Raw genomic sequence first — 14,450 nt, forward strand, 5'->3', positions numbered from 1 at the left:
AGGTAGTTTCTGTAACATGCTTGGATACATGGTCATAAAGAGCACTTAAGTTAAAAGCTTTACAACTTTTTAATTAAAGTCTAGTTTTTTAAAAGAATTTCAATACTGCCCCAGAGAGCTCCCTGTTTGATTTGACTATACTTAAAGATATAGGAGCATTATTGTTACAATGTAAAGACATGTAATAACTAATTGAGAAGGTGTTTAGAAGTAATCGCCCTTCTGTTTTAAAGAATTTCTTTAGAATCTGATGGCATCAATGACTATTAGTCACCAATTATGTCCAAAAAACACCCATTGTGCTCTCAATGCCTAAGGCTGCTCCAGCTATCAAATTAGGCAATTGGAAAGAACATCAACTCTTTCAAGTCCTAAGTGGTTTGCCATAGTCTGAAAGAATTTATGTACTTCCCTTAAGGCCTCGCTTACCAGAGAGAGTTAGGCCTTAGGAGAATTGGGGCCATAAGGAGAGGAGACTGCCCAGTCTCAAGGCCATGTATTCGCTCCCACTCTGACATGACTCATCCCATGAATGGGATAAATCACTTGGCACCTGCCTTGGTCCTGGCCTCCTCAGTGCCACGGTTGCTGTCCAGTCCCTTCTCTCTATCTTGCTCCTTTTGCTCCAGACACACTGTCTAGTTCTCGTGATTCTTCTAATGCACCAACCTGCTCCCACCTTGAGGCTTTGGCACTCTCTACTCTGCCTAGTCCCCTGTTTGGCTGACCTGCTATTTGACTCACAGCACTTGTCAATGCCTGACATTTCTATTATGTATCCTCTTCCCCACTATGTTCTCCAGGGACTCTAATTTACACAGCATGGTCATGTCTACACGTACTGCACTGACTTCCCAGGAGGCTGTTCAGGCCACAGCACCATAAGTAGAAAACCTGAGCTGTTTCCATCTGCCCACTGAGGGCACACTGTCCTGTCTGGATCCTTGCATATGACCAATTACTGGTTTCCAGTAATGTCTGTCTGCTATCTCCTTACCCTCTCAGCCTGTAGGAGTTAAGGCCACCACTTGCCCTTGATTAGAACACTTACACCCTAAATATTCCCACCAGAAACCAAACAATGTAAGACTGATTTTCTCTGTTAGGAAACTATTACTCCTTCTATCACCCTTCAGAAAAATTTGTGTTAGGATTCCTGGCAATCTTATAAATTGTTGGTACAAGGTAAGAACAGGAATCACGAAGCAAAGGAAAGTATCTGGATGGGCATCAGAGAACAAGAGCTAGATTGGACTTGAAATCATCTACCAACCCAGGGCCTTTTATTTTATTGATAAGGAAACTGAGACCCAGAGAGTACACACAACTTAACCGAGACCACAAACAGAGAATGGAGACAGACCAAGTGTGTACTATGCAAAGGCCCATGCCCCTCTTCACTCCAGAACATCCTTTCTATTTGCATTCTGTTTATGATTTCCAAATGAAAAATACTCACCTGTTGCTTGTATTAACCACTTACTTTCAAGCATTTCCAGATAAACAAGAACCCATTAAAGTGATGTTTGGCTCAGTGGGGGGCAGGATGAATAAGTTTAATAAACTAAAAATGCTTGTCTGATGCTCTAATACCATCATCCTAAATAAAGGATATGTCAAGTCGTATATTAACACACATCAAAATCTAAGAGAAGCATCTGACATACACAGAGGACAACTAATCTATATTGTTGCTTTTCCTTTTTAAATAACTATAAAACAAGCCACACACAATTTCAGAGAAAATGCTAAGGCCATATTTTATAACTAAGTCATTTGTAATTTTTATGACTCATCATACCAAAGAATTTCAGAAATGCCAGAGGGAGAGGATGAAACAAAAGCTTGATCAAGATAACTTGTTTATTATTAATCTTACTAGGTGGTTGACAAAAATGTCTCATTTTTAGAAGTATAAAGTATGTTTCCCTTAGAGGTATTTCTTTCTCAGAAAGTTTAACTACAAAGGAAGGAGAAAGATGATAAAACAAAAATGATGGAATTGTTTTCCAAATATTTGGTAAGAGACTTTTGTCAAAAATGTCACAAGTGAGAAGGTAACCAATATACTTAATTACTGGTTTCAGTGCCACCTCATTCATACTTTACAATGAAAAATTAAAGGAAAAACCTGGGTGAGCAGATATTTGAGGAAAAAGTGGGCAGTAAAGATACAAATTAATAGGTTATATGTATGTTATATGTAACATGTTGTATATATCTATTTCCAAAAATAAACAAATAAAAAACCCCGGACACCTTATCATAAAAGATAAACAACATCATTAAAACTGACATGGATGAAAAATTATAACCATAGAGGAGAAATGGAAATAAAGCAATTTACTTAATATAAACAAAGTTATTACAATTACATCATTTGAGCATTAAATTTAACTCTAGATTTCTTGGAAATTAAAGCCAAAATGGGGAACTTAGATCATATAAGTCTTCTGATAAAAAGAAAGCAGCCTCTATTCATGAGGAAAATTTATCATCCTCTTCCCACCAACCCCTCCCCCTGCTCATAGAATTCTAGAAAGAATTTGTCATTCTTGGGCAAGTAAAACTGAGCAAATGGATTAATGGATTCAATGATGCATTTGTAGAAGACACACAAATGTTCATGGCACAATCTCAATAAACAGGAGTAAAAAATAACCCTTCACGGTAGGTCTAAAGATGTCCATTAGCTTTCTACTGTTTTTCTTTTTATCTCCTTAAAAATGCATGGTCTCACTGAAGATGAGGCCATACATGTGAGGTGTCACCTACAAAAAAACCAGGAGGTGTAAAACAAGCACTATTTAACCCTTCAATACAGGGAAGTTTTCTCTCTGGGATGTGAGTGAACTCTCCTGAGTCCTTATGGACAAACAGAAAAGAGAGAAATCTTAAAATTCTGGTCCAAATGCTTTGGTATTTGTAGGCTTCATTTTAGTCAGTAAAATCTGTCAGAGAGTTCAATGGTGTCCTAGACTTCCTTTGTTACTGTCCTGGTTTACTTTGATTTTGGAGGTATATGTGTGGAGAGGGGGGCAGTTTAAAGGAGTTTAGAATGGCAACTGGTCATGAATGTCAAAATAAATGAATATTTGACGGCCTACTGAAATGTTTCTTCAAGAAAGAAACAGTAAATGAACTAACCTTCAGGATCTCTTCAACACAATGGACTTCATTGGAGAAAGTCTGCTGAAAGTGAAAGGCAAGAAAGATTAGCCACAAACCCCACTACAGTGACGGTGTTAGTAGATGCTGGCATTAATACAGCAACACTCTTGTAAGCAGAATCAGCTCAGGGCCCACCTTTTACTAGCTAAGTATTAAGAACTTCACATTCTGGATGAAATTAGACCAAATTAACCTGACTTAATCATGAGGGAAAGGGTTCCGCTGGAGACAATGGCAGACTACGACCCTCAGGTCAAAAGTGTCTTATAGAAAATGTGTATACTAAGAAAATTAGTACATTAGTCAATCTAGGAGATTAACAGATATAACAAAAGTGGAGGCAGAAAGAGAGAACACTGGTGTCACAGTTTGCTGCTTCACAGCAACATCTGTCCAATGAGCCAAGTTAAATGAACACAAAGATGGCGATCCTCTGACCTTCAGGGAGCCCAATATCCAATCAAGGGTAGATTATTTTGTAATATTCTAACCTGTCAAAAATTCTTTTGTTATATGTCTTTAGTCCTACTTCAAGTCAGTGTCATTTTATATATGTGTGTATATACACATATATGTACACACATGCAAAGTATTTTTCCAGAGAAAGATCCTAAGGAGAGAGGAGATTACCCAGCGTCTTGGAGGAATGATCCACTATTTATGCCTCTTCCTTATTCCCAGCTGAACAAGTGAGGGCTGTTGCTGTTATTACCACCCCCACAGGTAGTCTAGGAAATGCCATTTTATAGCCTTCATGTTTTTAAGTGCAAAAAAAATGGAAAAGTTAAATCTAAGGAGGAAAAAAATCACTTTTCCTTAAATAGGGACATACACCAAATCCCATGACTTGAATGGAATAGCAACTTTTGCTTTGTGTCAATTCCTGGCCAGGTGCCCAGGGGCAAGTTCCATGTAACACATAGCAACTGTCATCGCCGTGCACCAAGCACTGGGTTTCCTGGGCCGTTTGGTCTGATACCTGCCTCACAGCCAGAAAGTAGAGAGAAAAGGGTGTTTTCTTGGCTCACACTGCTTATCTGAGTGTACTTTAACATGGCATTGGTTGTTAATTCCTGAGCTAGGAATTATTAACTCCATCATTTCCCTCTTTCCAGTTTAAGGAAAAAGGAAAGGAAGAGCACATAAAACATTCACACTGTCCCGGGACTGAATTTAATGGACATGTCAAAATTCAAGTGCAATTTGACCTGCCTGGGTCTGGTTATAAAACATGTCAATTTCATGGGAACTGTTTGAAAGTTTGCTATTTTTGAGATAGGGTTTGGAAGTTAGGAGGTTTAAGCAAAGAATAAAGGGTAGCTCTTTTATCTGCTGGTGCTGTCAGCCTACCTTTAGGCATTATGCATGTTGGCAGCTAGACCCACTCACTAACCAGCTTCTCCCCACCCCAAAATCACTGAGGGATGCCTAAAAAACTGGACCAGAACTAGTAACCAAAATTTTTACACAAATGTGAAAAACAGAAATGAGTGCTATTTTGACCTGGGAGTAAAATATATTTTATGATTTCAATTTTTCACATGCATCATTAGGAAAAATAACAATTAGAAGGTAAAGATAGATCAATAGAACAGAGCATATGACTATTGACTATGGTCAAATAGTTTCCTCACCCTCTGTTGCTGGAATGAGGATGGGAATCCATCTGGCAATTAATGAAAGAGTGAAGTATGCTGGAATGAGAGCAAAAAAGATTTGCCTGCTGCTTCAGACAGAATGAGATAGAAAGTTACAACTTCAGGACATTAAAAGACTTTCTGATCTTCCTAATGACTCAAGTAATCAACACTTCATGTCACTAAAGATTCACTTTTTTTCTGAAGTTTTCTTACCTAAGATAAACCAGGACTGAAGAATTTTTCTATACCTTATTGTTTATTAGTTTTGGGGTAAGATAAATATAAGGAGTCACCATTTAACTCACTTAATATTCTGAATAAGGTCTTAGGTTCATGCATTAGTTGGTTAATTTACTGTACAATTTCCTATCAGGTCCATTATGGGAGTGGGAGTATTTACTTCAAAGGGGTGTGGGGATTCTACTCCAAATACATGAGAATGTATCAACATAAAAGTCTCCACACAGCACTGTTTATAATGGCAAATAACTGGAAATGACCAAATACCCAACAACAGGAGTCTAGCTAAAGACCACTGCAGTGCCTCCATACAGCAGTATGTCATAGACTTCAATAGTAAAAGGAATTCCTAAAACCCTTCACCCAGAACCCCCAAATGTTGGCGTTCCACATTGCTTTTTATTTGTCTCTCCCCCACAACCCACACACTGAACCATCAGAGTTAATGCCCCCTTACCTCTAAATACTTGTATACCAAGATATGTTTTTAAAACTGTATTTAAAAGAGGCAAAATTAAAAGATAGTCTGCATAATAATGAGCCCATTTCATGTAGCACCTACCTGAGATTCCTATCTCTACTCTTCCCTGACACAAATGAAGAGACTCTGAAACTATAATATAGGTATTTCAGATGTGTCTGCAGAGAAAGAAAGGCCTGTAAGGACAGGCTGCCTTGTCTCAGGAAGTATAACTTGGCACCTCCAAGTCTGGCACTAGAAGTAGGCTTTCCAAAAAGAGGGGGAGTTCAACAAACCATTATAAACTAATCCTCTCTTTAAAAGCCATTTTCGCAATGGGTCTCCACCTGAGTACTGCCTCCCCTGCTCAGAGAAGATGGGCTCTCCCTTTAACACTGTGGGCCAAAGTGTGGCCAACTCCTCTGAAGCACAGTTGAGTTAAGGCTGAGGTCTTTGGGTAAGACTTCTTCAAAGAAAGGATGATAAAAAGCAACAACAAAAATCTGTGCTAGCTGCTTGAGTCAAGAAAGTGGAGTTTGCATGTCCTTCCTTGTCTGGCTTTTCTTCACGGGTGTAGACACTGCAGCACCAGGTCACAATCTCCCTGTGGTCTCCCAACCTCAGTACCTAAGGTTCCTGGAAGACAGCGGCTCTCCCCTCCTGCCTGCTGGTGGCTACCTCACATATCTGGTGTCCGTATGTAGACAGAGCAGAGACCTCTCTTTCCCACTGGGGAATGACTTTAACACAGGAACCACAATTCTAGTCAATTTAAAAAATGATAGAGCTCTTTACTGAATATATATTGTATTTGACATTGCATTCAGCTCTCTGTGTAATTTCCTCCACTGATTCCATCTATGTTGAGATGCACCATCATTAGCCTGGCAGGGGGAAGAGGCTACTGCACCAAATGTATACCCATCAACTGTAGATACATCCCCTTGTTAAGGATGCTTAAAAATGAAATAAAAATCTCTAAGAGACTTCTGTATAATACTCTATTTAATTTCCAAGTCAACCTTTGTAGTAGATATTACCACAAATTCTAGAGAAATCAAGTTACATGTCCAAGGTAATACTGCTATATTATACTACCTTTCCAAAAACCTCAACCTTCATGCAAGAGAAATACAGGGACACTTTGAGGAGGGGTAAGACCCCAACTGTTCTATGATTAGAAGAGCCATGTTTTCCTTTTGTTTGTATGAAGCAGCATTTTGGCATTCCGATTTAGCTGCCTCTGACTACCCTGGGTGCTGCAGGCTGCAGGAGGCAGCACTGCTGGCCCTGGCCTGACTTCTCACTCCTCTTGGAATGACATTGTGTAATCCTAAGGAAACGCACTGATACCAAAATAAAGTATGTTAGCAAATGTCTCCTAAGCATGACATAGTTTGTTTTAATAAGCTAAAAGGAGCCGAATGGAAGAAATATACCTTACTGATGAGACCAGGAGGCACTAGCAATAATACTGTGTCTTAAGTCTCAAGTTTCAACAGAACAGCACTTTTGTAACAACGCTATTCTCAAAATGGCTTAGTTATCAGTAACCAGAACTGCAGGGAGCACAGAAGCAGCATGCTGACTAAAGCAGCCATGAGATCTGGGATTCTAGTTCGGGCTCTGCTGCAGATTGGTTCTGCAATCTTGGATAAGATTCAGTTCTTTGGAACTATTCCCTCAGTGATAAAAGGATAAATTACCACCAATCCTAACTGCTTTACAGGGCTGGTTTGAAGATCAAATGTGAAACTTCAAAAATTCTCAAAAGGCACTGCTATGTGAAGTAATACACAGTGCCAACTTAATCAAGGCATTCTTTAACAATGTGACAGTTTTTAAAAGAAATCCCAATAGGTTTTCTTTACTTTTTAAAGATCAAAACACATGCCAATACTCTGTTTCTTCAAAAATGCCACCTTCTGGATTATGGCTCAGTCTGTAGTATCTACCTGCTGATCACCTATCGCCACCCAGGCAGAGAAGTTATGCTTTTCTTGTTCCTCTCTGGGAACCCTCTTCCTTTTTGCACCTGTGTCAGGAGAACTATGAAGACTACAGGTCATGGATTAAAAGACATCTGGAAAATACTCTGATTCCTTCACTTATGAAAATGCACATGTGCTCCCAACAGCTATCTGTCCTTTTTCAGTAAAGCACCTCATATTGTACCATTGCTGCTCCTCCTGGATTACAAGTTCCATGAAAGTAGGGGCCAGTACTACTCTGCTACATCCCCAATCACACACTGCCTGACACGAAGGCCATCTGTAAATATTTGCCAGTATGTTCTCAGTTTCCACAATCAGAAAATAAATTTCCAATTTTTAGAGCTTTAGAGACTTATTTAACACTGTAGCTTGTTGTAATTTTTTTTCAATTTTTTTAATTTTGGTATGATTAATCTACAATTACATGAAGGACATTATGTTTACTAGGCTTTCCCCTTCACCAAGTCCCCCCCAGATCCCCGTTCACAGTCACTGTCCATCAACATAGTAAAATGCTGTAAAATCACTACTTGTCACCAAGTTCACAGTCACTGTCTTTCAACATAGTAAGATGCTGTAGAATCACTACTTGTCTTCTCTGTGTTGCACAGCCCTTCCCGCGCACCCCAACACTATACATGCTACTCGTAATGCCCCCTTTCTTTTCTTCCCGCCCTTATCCCTCCCTTCCCACCCGTCCTCCCCAGTCCCTTTCCCTTTGGTAACTATTAGTCCATTCTTGGGTTCTGTGCTTCTGCTGTTTTGTTCCTCCAGTTTTCTTTTGTTCTTATACTCCACATATTAGTGAGATCATCTGGTACTTGTCTTTCTCTGCCTGGCTAATTTCACTGAGCATAATACCCTCTAGCTCCAACCATGTTGATGCAAATGGTAGGATTTGTTTTTTCTTAGGGCTGCGTAATATTCCATTGTGTATATGTACCACTTCTTCTTTATCCAATCATCTACTGATGGACATTTAGGTTGCTTCCATATCTTGGCTATTCTAAATAGTGCAGCGATAAACACAGGGGTGCATCTTTCTTTTTCAAACTGGAGTACTGCATTCTTAGGGTAAATTCCTAGAAGTGGAACTCCTGGGTCAAATGGTATTTCTATTTTGAGCATTTTGAGGAACCGCCATACTACTTTCCACAATGGTTGAACTAATTTACATTCCCACCAGCAGTGTAGGAGGATTCCCCTTTCTCCACAACCTCGCCAACATTTGTTGTTGTTTGTCTTTTGGATGGTAGCCATCCATACTGGTGTGAGATGATATCTCATTGTGGTTTTAATTTGCATTTCTCTGATGACAAGCGATGTGGAGCATCTTTTCATGTGTCTGTTGGCCACCTAAATTTCTTCTTTAGAGAACTGTCTATTCAGCTCCTCTGAACTGTCTATTCATTTTTTAATTGGATTATTTGCTTTTTGTTTGTTAAGGTGTGTGAGCTCTTCATATATTTTGGATGTCAACCCCTTATCGGATCTGTCATTTTCGAATATATTCTCCCATACTGTCAGATACCTTTTTGTTCTATTGATGGTGTCCTTTGCTGTACAGAAGCTTTTCAGCTTGATATAGTCCCACTTGTTCATTTTTGCATTTGTTTCCCTTGCCCGGGGAGATATGTTCAAGAAGAGGTCACTCATGTTTATGTCCATGAGATTTTTGCCTATGTTTTTTTCTAAGTTTTATGGTTTCATGACTTACATTCAAGTCTTTGATCCATTTTGAGTTTACCTTTGTATATGGGGTTAGACAGTGATCCAGTTTCATTTTCTTACATGTAGCTGTCCAGTTTTGCCAGCACCATCTGTTGAAGAGACGGTCATTTCCCCATTGTATGTCCATGGCCCCTTTATAGAATACTAGTTGACCATATATGTTTGGGTTAATGTTTGGAGTTTCTATTCTGTTCCATTGGTCTGTGGCTCTGTCTTGATTACAGTGGCTTTGTAGTAGAGCTTGAAGTTGGGGAGTGAGATCCCCCCAACTTTATTCTTCCTTCTCAGGATTGCTTTGGCTATTTGGGGTCTTTGGTGTTTCCATACAAATTTTAGAACTATTTGTTCCAGTTCATTGAAGAAAGCTGTTGGTAATTTGATAGGGATTGCATCGAATCTGTATATTGCTTTGGGCAGGATGGCCATTTTGATGATATTAATTCTTCCTAGCCAGGAGCATGGGATGAGTTTCCATTTGTTAGCATCCTCTTTAATTTTTCTTAAGAGTGTCTTGTAGTTTTCAGGGTATAGGTCTTTCACTTCCTTGGTTAGGTTTATTCCTAGGTATTTTATTCATTTTGATGCTATTGTGAATGGAATTGTCTTCCTGACTTCTCTTTCTGTAAGTTTATTGTTAGTGTATAGGAAAGCCACAGATTTCTGTGTGTTAATTTTGTATCCTGCAACTTTGCTGTATTCTGATACCAGTTCTAGTAGTTTTGGAGTGGAGTCTTTAGGGTTTTTTATGTACAATATCACGTCATCTGCAAATAGTGACAGTTTAACTTCTTCTTTACCAATCTGGATTCCTTGTATTTCTTTGTTTTGTCTAATTGCTGTGGCTAGGGCCTCCAGTACTATGTTGAATAACAGTGGGGAGAGTGGGCATCCCTGTCTGGTTCCCGATCTCAGAGGAAAAGCTTTCAGCTTTTTGCTGTTCAGTATGATGTTGGCTGTGGGTTTATCATATATGGCCTTTATTATGTTGAGGTACTACTTGCCCTCTATACCCATTTTGTTGAGAGTTTTTATCATGAATGGATGTTGAATTTTATCAAATGCTTTTCCAGCATCTATGGAGATGATCATGTGGTTTTTGTCTTTCTTTTTGTTGATGTGGTGGACGATGTTGATGGATTTTCAAATGTTGTACCATCCTTGCATCCCTGGGGTGAATTCCACTTGGTCATGGTGTATGATCCTTTTGATGTATTTTTGAATTTGGTTTGCTAATATTTTGTTGAGTATTTTTGCATCTACGTTCATCAGGGATATTGGTCTGTAGTTTTCTTTTTTGGTGGGGTCTTTGCCTGGTTTTGGTATTAGGGTGATGTTGGCTTCATAGAATGAGTTTGGGAGTATTCCCTCCTCTTCTATTTTTTGGAAAACTTTAAGGAGAATGGGTATTATGTCTTCTATGTATGTCTGATAAAAATGTGAGGTAAATCCATCTCACCTGGGGGTTTTGCTCTTTGGTAGTTTTTTGATTACTGCTTCAATTTCTTTGCTGGTAATTGGTCTGTTTAGACTTTCTGTTTCTTTCTGCATCAGTCTTGGAAGGTTGTATTTTTCTAGGAAGTTGTCCATTTCTCATAGGTTTCCCAGCTTGTTAGCATATAGGTTTTCATAGTACTCTCTAATAATTCTTTGTTTTTCTGTGGGATCCGTCATGATTTTTCCTTTCTCATTTCTGATTCTGTTGAAGTGTGTTGACTCTCTTTTCCTCTTAATAAGTCTGGCTAGAGGCTTATCTATTTTGTTTATTTTCTTGAAGAACCAGCTCTTGGTTTCATTGATTTTTGCTATTGTTTTATTCTTCTCAATTTTATTTATTTCTTCTCTGATCTTTATTATGTCCCTCCTTCTGCTGACCTTAGTCCTCATCTGTTCTTTTTCCAATTTCGATAATTGTGATATTAGACCATTCATTTGCGATTGTTCTTCCTTCTTTAAATATGCTTGGATTGCTATATACTTTCCTCTTAAGACTGCTTTTGCTGTATCCCACAGTAGTTGGAGCTTTGTGTTGTTGTTGTTGTTTGTTTCCATATATTGCTGGATCTCCATTTTGATTTGGTCATTGATCCATTGATTATTTAAGAGCATGTTGTTAAGCCTCCATGTGTTTGGGAGCCTTTTTGCTTTCTTTGTACAGTTTATTTCTAGTTTTATGCCTTTGTGGTCTGAAAAGTTGGTTTGTAGGATTTCAATCTTTTGGAATTTACTGAGGCTCTTTTTGTGGCCTAGTATGTGGTCTATTCTGGAGAGTGTTCCATGTGCATTTAAGAAGAATGTGTATCCTGTTGCTTTTGGATGTTGAGTTCTGTAGATGTCTATTAGGTCCATCTGTTCTAGTGTGTTTTTCAGTCCCTCTGTGTCCTTACTTATTTTCTGTCTGGTGGATCTGTCCTTTGGCGTGAGTGGTGTGTCGAAGTCTCCCAGAATGAATGCATTGCATTCTATATCCTCCTTTAGTTCTGTTAGTATTTGTTTCAGATATGTTGGTGCTCCTGCACTGGGTGCATATATATTTATAATGGTCATATTCTCTTGATGGACTGAACCCTTTATCATTATATAATGTCCTTCTTTATCTTTTGTTACTTTCTTTATTTTGAAGTCTGCTTTGTCTGATACTAGTATTGCAACACCTGCTTTTTTCTCTCTGTTGTTTGCATGAAATGTTTTTTTCCATCCCTTGACTTTAAGTCTGTGCATGTCTCTGGGTTTCAGGTGAGTCTCTTGTAAGGAGCATATAGATGGATCTTGCTTTTTTATCCATTCTATTACTCTGTGTCTTTTGATTGGTGCATTCAGTCCATTTACATTTAGGGTGATTATTGAAAGGTATGTACTTATTGCCATAGCAGGCTTTAAGTTTGTGGTCACCAAAGGTCCAGGGTTAGCTTCTTTACTATCTTACTGTCTAACTTAACTCACTTATTGAGCTATTATAAACACAGTCTGATGATTCTTTATTTCTGTCCCTTCTTATTCCTCCTCCTCCATTCTTCATATGTTGGGTGTTTTGTTCTGTGCTCTTTTTAGGAGTGCTCCCATCTAGAGCAGTCCCTGTAGGATGCCCTGTATAGGTGGTTTGTGGGAGGCAAATTCCCTTAACTTTTGCTTGTCTGGGAATTGTTTAATCCCTCCTTCATATTTAAATGATAATCGTGATGGATACAGTTGTCTTGGTTCGAGGCCCTTCTGTTTCATTGCATTACGTATATCATGCCATTCTCTTCTGGCCTGTAGGGTTTCTGTTGAGAAGTCTGATGATAGCCTGATGGGTTTTCCTTTGTAGGTGACTTTTTTCTCTCTCTGGCTGCCTTTAATACTTTGTCCTTGTCTTTGATCTTTGCCATTTTAATTATTATGTGTCTTGGTGTTGCCCTCCTTGGATCCCTTGTCATGGGAGTTCTGTGTACCTCTGTGGTCTGAGAGGCCATTTCCTCCCCTAGTTTGGGGAAGTTTTCAGCAATTATTTCTTCAAAGACACTTTCTATCCCCTTTTCTCTCTTCTTCTTCTGGTACCCCTATAATGCGGATATTGTTCCATTTTGATTGGTCACTCAGCTCTCTTAGAATTCTTTCATTCCTGGAGATCCTTTTATCTCTCTCTGCATCAGCTTCTCTGCGTTCCTGTTCTCTGTTTTCTAGTCCATTAATGGTCTCTTGCATCTCGTCCATTCTGTTTTGAAGTCCTTCCAGAGCTTGTTTTATTTCTGTATTCTCCTTCCTTAGTTCTTGCATATTTCTCTGCAAGTCCATCAGCATGGTTATGACTTTGTTTTGAATTCTTTTTCAGGAAGACTGGTTAAATCTATCTCCCCAGGTTCCTTCTCAGGGGAAGATGTAGCAGATGCCAAAGCTGTCTGGGTTAGTCTTGTCTGGATCAAATTTTTTTGCCTTTTCATGTTGATATGTGCAGTGGAGTGCTACTGACGCATCTATCAGCTTTCCACTTGGCTCCTGGCCTTTCTTTACTGGGACAACTGCAACCCCTAGTGGCTTGTGTTGGGCAATTGTGTGTAGACTGGGTCTCTGTATCTTCCCCGGCCTGTATGGAGGAAGCTCCCTTGCTGTGGGCATGGCCAGCCTCAGGCTACTGCTCTGCTATGGCGGGGCCCCGGAGGGGTAATGGACGGGGGCGCTGTTTGGCTGTTTACCTCCGTGAGGGGTCTCAGAGCTGTTGCCCAGGGGTTTAGTGCGCCCGGAGTGCCCTGGAATTTTCAGCTGTTGGACCATGACCTGGGATGTTTCCGTCCAGCTGTGGCATCCCTGTCCCTTTAAGACTTTCAAAAAGCACTCGCTTTTCTTTGTCACAGGGGCGCCAGCTTCGGGACCCGCTCAAAGATCTTGCTGCCCTGTTTCCTTAGTTTCCAGCACCCCATACATGCACTGTGTCTGCGCTCTGGTGCGGATGGCTGGGGCTGGGTGTTCAGCAGTCCTGGGCTCTCTCTCCCTCCCCGCTCCAACTCCTCTCTTCCCGCCGGTAGCTGGGGTGAGGGGCGCTCGGGTCCCGCCAGGCCGGGGCCTGTATCTTACCCCTTTCACCAGGCACTGGGCTCTCGCACATGTGGATGTAGTCTGGCTGTTGTCCTGTCTCTTCTGGTCTCTCTTTTAGGATTAGTTGTATTTGCTGTATTTTTAAAAATATATATGTTTTTGGGAGGAGATTCCCACTGTCCTACTCACGCCGCCATCTTGGCTCCGCCTCGCTTGTTTTAATTTTTAAGTCAACATCTTAATTCACAAACTGCATGGAAATAAACATACTAGAGACAGAATTGTTTTGTACTGTTTTCTAGATAACATTAAGACTACTCCTAGAAACTATTTTTCACATATCAGATCGCCAATACAGAGAACAAGAATTGACAATACTGTGTCTAGAGATAAACATGGGGGAAACAGGCACTTGAATATGGTGGCTGGAGGGAGAGTAAAGAGGCATAACCATTGAACATGGCACTTTGGTTAACAGCCACCGAAGTCGCATCTCCCACAGTCTGACCCAGCAATTTGACTTTCAGCACCAACTCCTATGTAAGACCTGTATATACAGCTATTCACAAAAGACCTATGTACAGTTATTCACTTCAGCTTTGTCTGCAAACAGTTAAGAAACTGGAAACAATCTAAAGGCCCATCTAGAGTAATTAGCTAAGAATGTTGTAATACACGCCTGCTCCACAGAAATAATATGCAGCT

At 39.8% G+C, this 14,450-nt stretch overlaps 1 protein-coding gene across 6 annotated transcripts in view; it reads right to left on the reverse strand.

Moving 5' to 3' along the window:
- The window catches only part of AFF1 (ALF transcription elongation factor 1), a 203,901-nt gene that overhangs the window by 50,158 nt on the left and 139,293 nt on the right, over positions 1-14,450 (reverse strand). For 4 of the 6 annotated variants that reach the window (XM_017641131.3, XM_037021130.2, XM_017641147.3 and 1 more), the window contains one exon: positions 3,148-3,192. In XM_017641131.3, the coding sequence (XP_017496620.3) occupies positions 3,148-3,192 (45 nt within the window). The remainder of the gene's footprint in view (positions 1-3,147; positions 3,193-14,450) is intronic. The other 2 variants (XM_017641143.3, XM_073237329.1) reach the window with 1 other exon arrangement.

The sequence above is a fragment of the Manis javanica genome, chromosome 5 (genome assembly GCF_040802235.1).
Source record: "Manis javanica isolate MJ-LG chromosome 5, MJ_LKY, whole genome shotgun sequence".
NCBI classification, from domain to species: domain Eukaryota; kingdom Metazoa; phylum Chordata; class Mammalia; order Pholidota; family Manidae; genus Manis; species Manis javanica.